This window comes from Amaranthus tricolor, chromosome 5, assembly GCF_026212465.1.
Source record: "Amaranthus tricolor cultivar Red isolate AtriRed21 chromosome 5, ASM2621246v1, whole genome shotgun sequence".
Taxonomy (NCBI): domain Eukaryota; kingdom Viridiplantae; phylum Streptophyta; class Magnoliopsida; order Caryophyllales; family Amaranthaceae; genus Amaranthus; species Amaranthus tricolor.
The window spans coordinates 29,778,272-29,782,907 of record NC_080051.1 but is presented as its reverse complement, the minus strand read 5'-3'; the positions used below and the strand labels follow the sequence as shown (position 1 = coordinate 29,782,907).

The 4,636-nt window shown below is 30.8% G+C and overlaps 1 protein-coding gene across 2 annotated transcripts; it reads left to right on the top strand.

Moving 5' to 3' along the window:
- The first annotated feature begins 583 nt into the window (after positions 1 to 583).
- Positions 584 to 4,135, top strand: LOC130813912 (trihelix transcription factor PTL). Of its 2 annotated transcripts, XM_057679820.1 has the most exons (3): positions 584 to 1,185; positions 2,312 to 3,305; positions 3,798 to 4,135. In XM_057679820.1, exons 1-3 carry the CDS (start codon positions 692 to 694, stop codon positions 3,807 to 3,809), a joined length of 1,500 nt encoding a protein of 499 aa, XP_057535803.1. In that variant the 5' UTR covers positions 584 to 691; the 3' UTR covers positions 3,810 to 4,135. The 2 variants fall into 2 exon arrangements, with proteins under 2 accessions (XP_057535803.1, XP_057535802.1); XM_057679819.1 differs by having other exon boundaries at positions 2,312 to 4,135.
- Positions 4,136 to 4,636: the final 501 nt, after the last annotated feature.

The following is a 4,636-nucleotide window of genomic DNA, read 5'->3' as shown; positions in this document are numbered from 1 at the left end:
CTTACTTGAGTATGTTTATTCTTATACATATATAAAATAAGAAGAAAATAAATATTATTTGATGAATAATAATTGTTATGCAAGCAACTAATAAGACCTCACTTATTATTCGTTATACTTAAAAACTCTTATTTTGCCTTGCTAGCTTGCTTAGATTTAGTTATTTGTTTTCTTTTGCAACTTTTTTTTATTTTGAGATGAGGGTCTTATCAACATAATTTATTTATCTAAATTGATAAGAATATAGTAATTCGTCTTTTATCTCTATAAAGCTTAACCATATCAAAATTATACAGTTTTAATGAGTAAAATACATAAAGTATGAAAACAATAATAATATAACACAGACTAATATAATAATCAAGTTCGTATATGAGACATTCAAATATAAATATTTAACACTTAATATAATAATCATTTATCCTATACGAGTATCTTGAATTCACCCATAATACCGGAAGTATTTTATTTTGAAAAAAAAAACAAGAAGTATTTAAAAAAGTGTTTGTGTGAAAGGGTCCACAGCCCTTAATTTCTCAGTCATCCACAGGATAATAAGTCCCACCATCATAAACCTCCCTCCATTCACTTCCCTTCCCTTAGCTTCCTTCATCTCTCTAATAACCTTGTTGCAAAGGACACGATCCGCTACTCTCGCTCTTTTTCCCTTCAATCTCTCTCTTGAAATTCCATGGAAATGGAAGACCAATACGGCAGTATATCAGATCTACGCCAATTCATAAGCAGAGCATCAGTCACCCATCAATTCCCTTCTTACCCACAACAACCATCCCAACTTCCTTCCTCCTCCGACATATTCTCCCCCCACCAGCATCACCACCAGCGTGGGCTTTCATCACCCACAGCCCAACCACATGCGCAGCCGTATGAGATGGTAGTGTTGGGGAGGCCCATGTCTTCTGCTGGACATGGTGCATCTATAGACAATATTCTGCATCATAATTCAGCAGGGTTTCATAATAAAGATCATCTAAATCATAATTTCAATTCAGAATCAACAACAACAACAGCTAATATAGATTCTGGTGGGTTTGATGCTGCTGATGCTGGGGCTGCAAGATGGCCTAGACAAGAAACTCTTACTCTTCTTGAAATCAGATCTAAACTTGACCATAAGTTTAAAGAAGCTAATCAAAAAGGCCCTCTTTGGGATGAACTTGCTAGGTATTATACTAATTAACTCCCTTTTTAATTTTTATTTCATTCTTTCTTATTTTCTACATAGAAGTATATTCATAAAATAATTATACATATAATACATATTTATATATATACACAAAACAAGAAATTACTATAGACTTTACTATGCAAATTATATATACAACTATACTTCTATTTATGCAAGGCAGCTGTCTTTTTACTCCAAAATTATAAAACACAGCAGTTTACTCACTTTTTATATTAGCTCAATTTTCCCTTTTTTTCTTTTAAAAAAAAAAAAATCTTTGAATTGTTCTTAATGTTCGATCATTAGCATTTTGGTAGAATTTTTGTTTCAATTTTTCTTTTTTTAAAAAATGATGATTGGAAATTATGATGAACTAAAAAAGAATATTTAAAATGTGGTTTTTAATAGCTGATTTTGATACTGTTGAGTAGATTTCTTAAGCCAAATATGAGTATTAAGTTCATTTCCAATGCTTTTTAAATTTTCCTCACATTTTTTAATTTTAAGCCTATTGGATAATTTATTACGAAATTAAGCTAGCTAGGGTTTTCCATATTCCCCAAATTATTATATATTCTTCACATTTCACTAGAACATTCCCAAGGGTAAGATATTGAATTCATAAATTAATACGCTTGTAAATTGCAATTCTTCTATTTTTGATAAATAAAGAGTATAAGATTACAATGTAAATTACGGAAAATATTATGCACTCTTTAATTAATATGATTAAGTTTATTGTTCACCTTACTTTCAAAAATAAAAATTATTGTTTACGAAAGCGTTAGTCTATTAGTCTAGTCTAGTGATTGAGAGTCAGGGGGCGGAGCAAAATTTGAACAATTCTTTGCGGGCTTTGTACAATTTTTTAAAAATTATAATATTTTTTTTTAATTTTTGTATCTTTTAACATTTTTGAGGCCTTCAATTTTTTTGAGTTATGTGCAGTCGAGAACATGTTGAACATACTCAGAACCTCGCCATTGAGAGTTTTTTCAAAGCCTTGATTAATAATCTCTTTCCCTCAGTTATGGTTTTTCTAGTCAACCTCAAAGGCTCAAATAAAAAAAAAGTTATTATTCAAATTTTTTATTTAAATTTCTTTTAATTGATTTGTTATAGGATCATGTCGGAAGAACATGGATATCAAAGAACGGGGAAAAAATGCAGGGAGAAATTCGAGAATTTATACAAATACTACAAGAAAACCAAAGAAGGGAAAGCAGGAAGACAAGATGGAAAACACTACAGATTTTTCAGACAACTTGAAGCACTCTATGGAGAACGTCATCACAATCATACTCATTCACATAATCAAAATCATCCCATAGCTTCAGACACCCACCAAAATGTGCCTTCTTTTCACAACAATCATCTCTCAGTCCCAACTAACTTGGGAACATCTAATAACCACTGTCCTAATTCAAGTTTAAGTCTCTCAAACTCATCTGACGACGACCATGATACATCATCATCTGAAAATGATGCTGTGGGGTCCATTGAGACCCATGAAAGCAAGAAGAAGAAGAGAGGTAAGCGTAGTTGGAAGGCCAAAATTAAGGAGTTTATTGACCATCAAATGAGAAAGATCATGGAAAAGCAAGAAGCTTGGCTTGACAAAATGATGAAAACTTTGGAAAATAGGGAAAAGGAAAGGATTCTAAGGGAAGAAGAATGGAGGAAACAAGAAACTGAAAGGATGGAAAGAGAGCATAAGTTTTGGGCTTCTGAACGGGCTTGGATTGAAGCCCGAGATTCAGCCCTTATGAATGCTTTAGAAAAGATAACTAGTAGTAAGGAGAAAGATCATCACCACCGTCATCATCATAATCATCATGATCATAATCAATGGTTAGAAACTGAGGTCACACGACTTATCCAACTCCGGACTAGTATGGAATCAAGGTTTCAACAATGTGGGTTTTCTGAAGAAGTTTTATGGGATGATATTGCTGCAAAAATGGCTTATTTGGGATATTCTAGAAGTGCAAGTGCATGCAAGGAAAAATGGGATAATATTAACAAGTTTTTTCAAGGAAAAGACAATATTAACCTTATCATTAGGGATAATGATCATATTGAGGGGAATAAGAAGAGAAAGGAGAATTATGGAGAGGTTAGTAATAATACTAATAATAATCATAATCATAATCATAATCATCATAATAATAGTAATTACAATGAGGGTTATGGTGGAATTAATGGAGGATTATACATGAATAATCATCAATTAATGGGAAGTTATAGTACTAATTGTGAGATTAATGAACCAAGGCTTCAACTTAATGAAGGATCATCTTCACCATCATCTCATAATTCAAATGCAAATGTTAATGTTAATGTTAATGTTAATGTTAATGCTGCTGGTGCAAGTAATAGTGTGATGAATGACAGTTGCTTAAGGTTTTATCTTGGAGAGTAATTATGGGATGAAAATCTACAAGGGTTATTAATTAGAAATCATTAAGCTTAATCTTTTCTGTTAATTGAGTGAGTAGCTAGCTTAATTAGCTTTGCTAGGCAGAGTTTGGTGGTGATGACTACTGTTTCTATTTTTAGTAACTTTTTTTTTTCTTTTTTATTTTGAAGTTTCTAATTTTATTTGTAGGGTGGTAGCTAGAAGCTAATTAAGCATATGGGGTATGAACCATGAAGCTATCTAGTTTCAATGGCAGTTACTATTGGAAGAACATGAACATGATGATGATCATCAGTATGGGTATGCAAGTAATTAGCCTAACTTTTCATATTTAAATTATATTAATTAATTAATAGTGTAATTAGTATTTGAATGATCTACCTTGTTGGTTGTTTATAATGTGCTTAATGATTACTGAAAGGTCATCATTTTTAGCAAGAAAATTATTGGGCATATTAGACTTTCTGCCCTGTGCATACTTAATTTTTTCCCCTTATATATGGCTTTGATTTAGGCTTAGCCTCAATGATTTCACCATGGTAGTTGTGATTTTGAAAACTTTTGATTAAAATGCTGAAAAGATATGTAAGCTTATCTTATTATGTTATTATTGGAAAAAATTACCATAAATAATACAAATTTTTATTGATTTAAGATAATTTAATAGTTTAACAAAAGTTGGTATTATTTTAGGAAAACAAACCCCTAAATTGATATTATTCATGGTTAATTAAAAGTTTACATTATTTTAAAGAAATAAACAATAGTTAGCAATATTCACGATAATTTTTCCTTATTTTTCGTCAAAGTCTTAATACATATAAAAGATTAAAGTAAACTGCATACTTAAATCAAAAGATTAATTCAAAACTTTTAATAATCGTTCGTATACATTATTCTTCTCTTTTCATGTCGATTTTAATATTTCATGTATTTAAGTCAATTTAACTAGAGGATATAATTATGGCCAAGTAATTGTTGGCTGCATATTTAGTTACTCCATCTGGAAAAGTATTGAATGGTTTAGA

Bases quoted from the DNA above. Each gene is read 5' to 3' on its own strand.
- LOC130813912 (XM_057679819.1), top strand. From the start codon at position 692: ATGGAAATGGAAGACCAATACGGCAGTATATCAGATCTACGCCAATTC. The intron at 1,186-2,311 runs GTATTATACTAA...GATTTGTTATAG, and splicing joins CTTTGGGATGAACTTGCTAG to GATCATGTCGGAAGAACATG.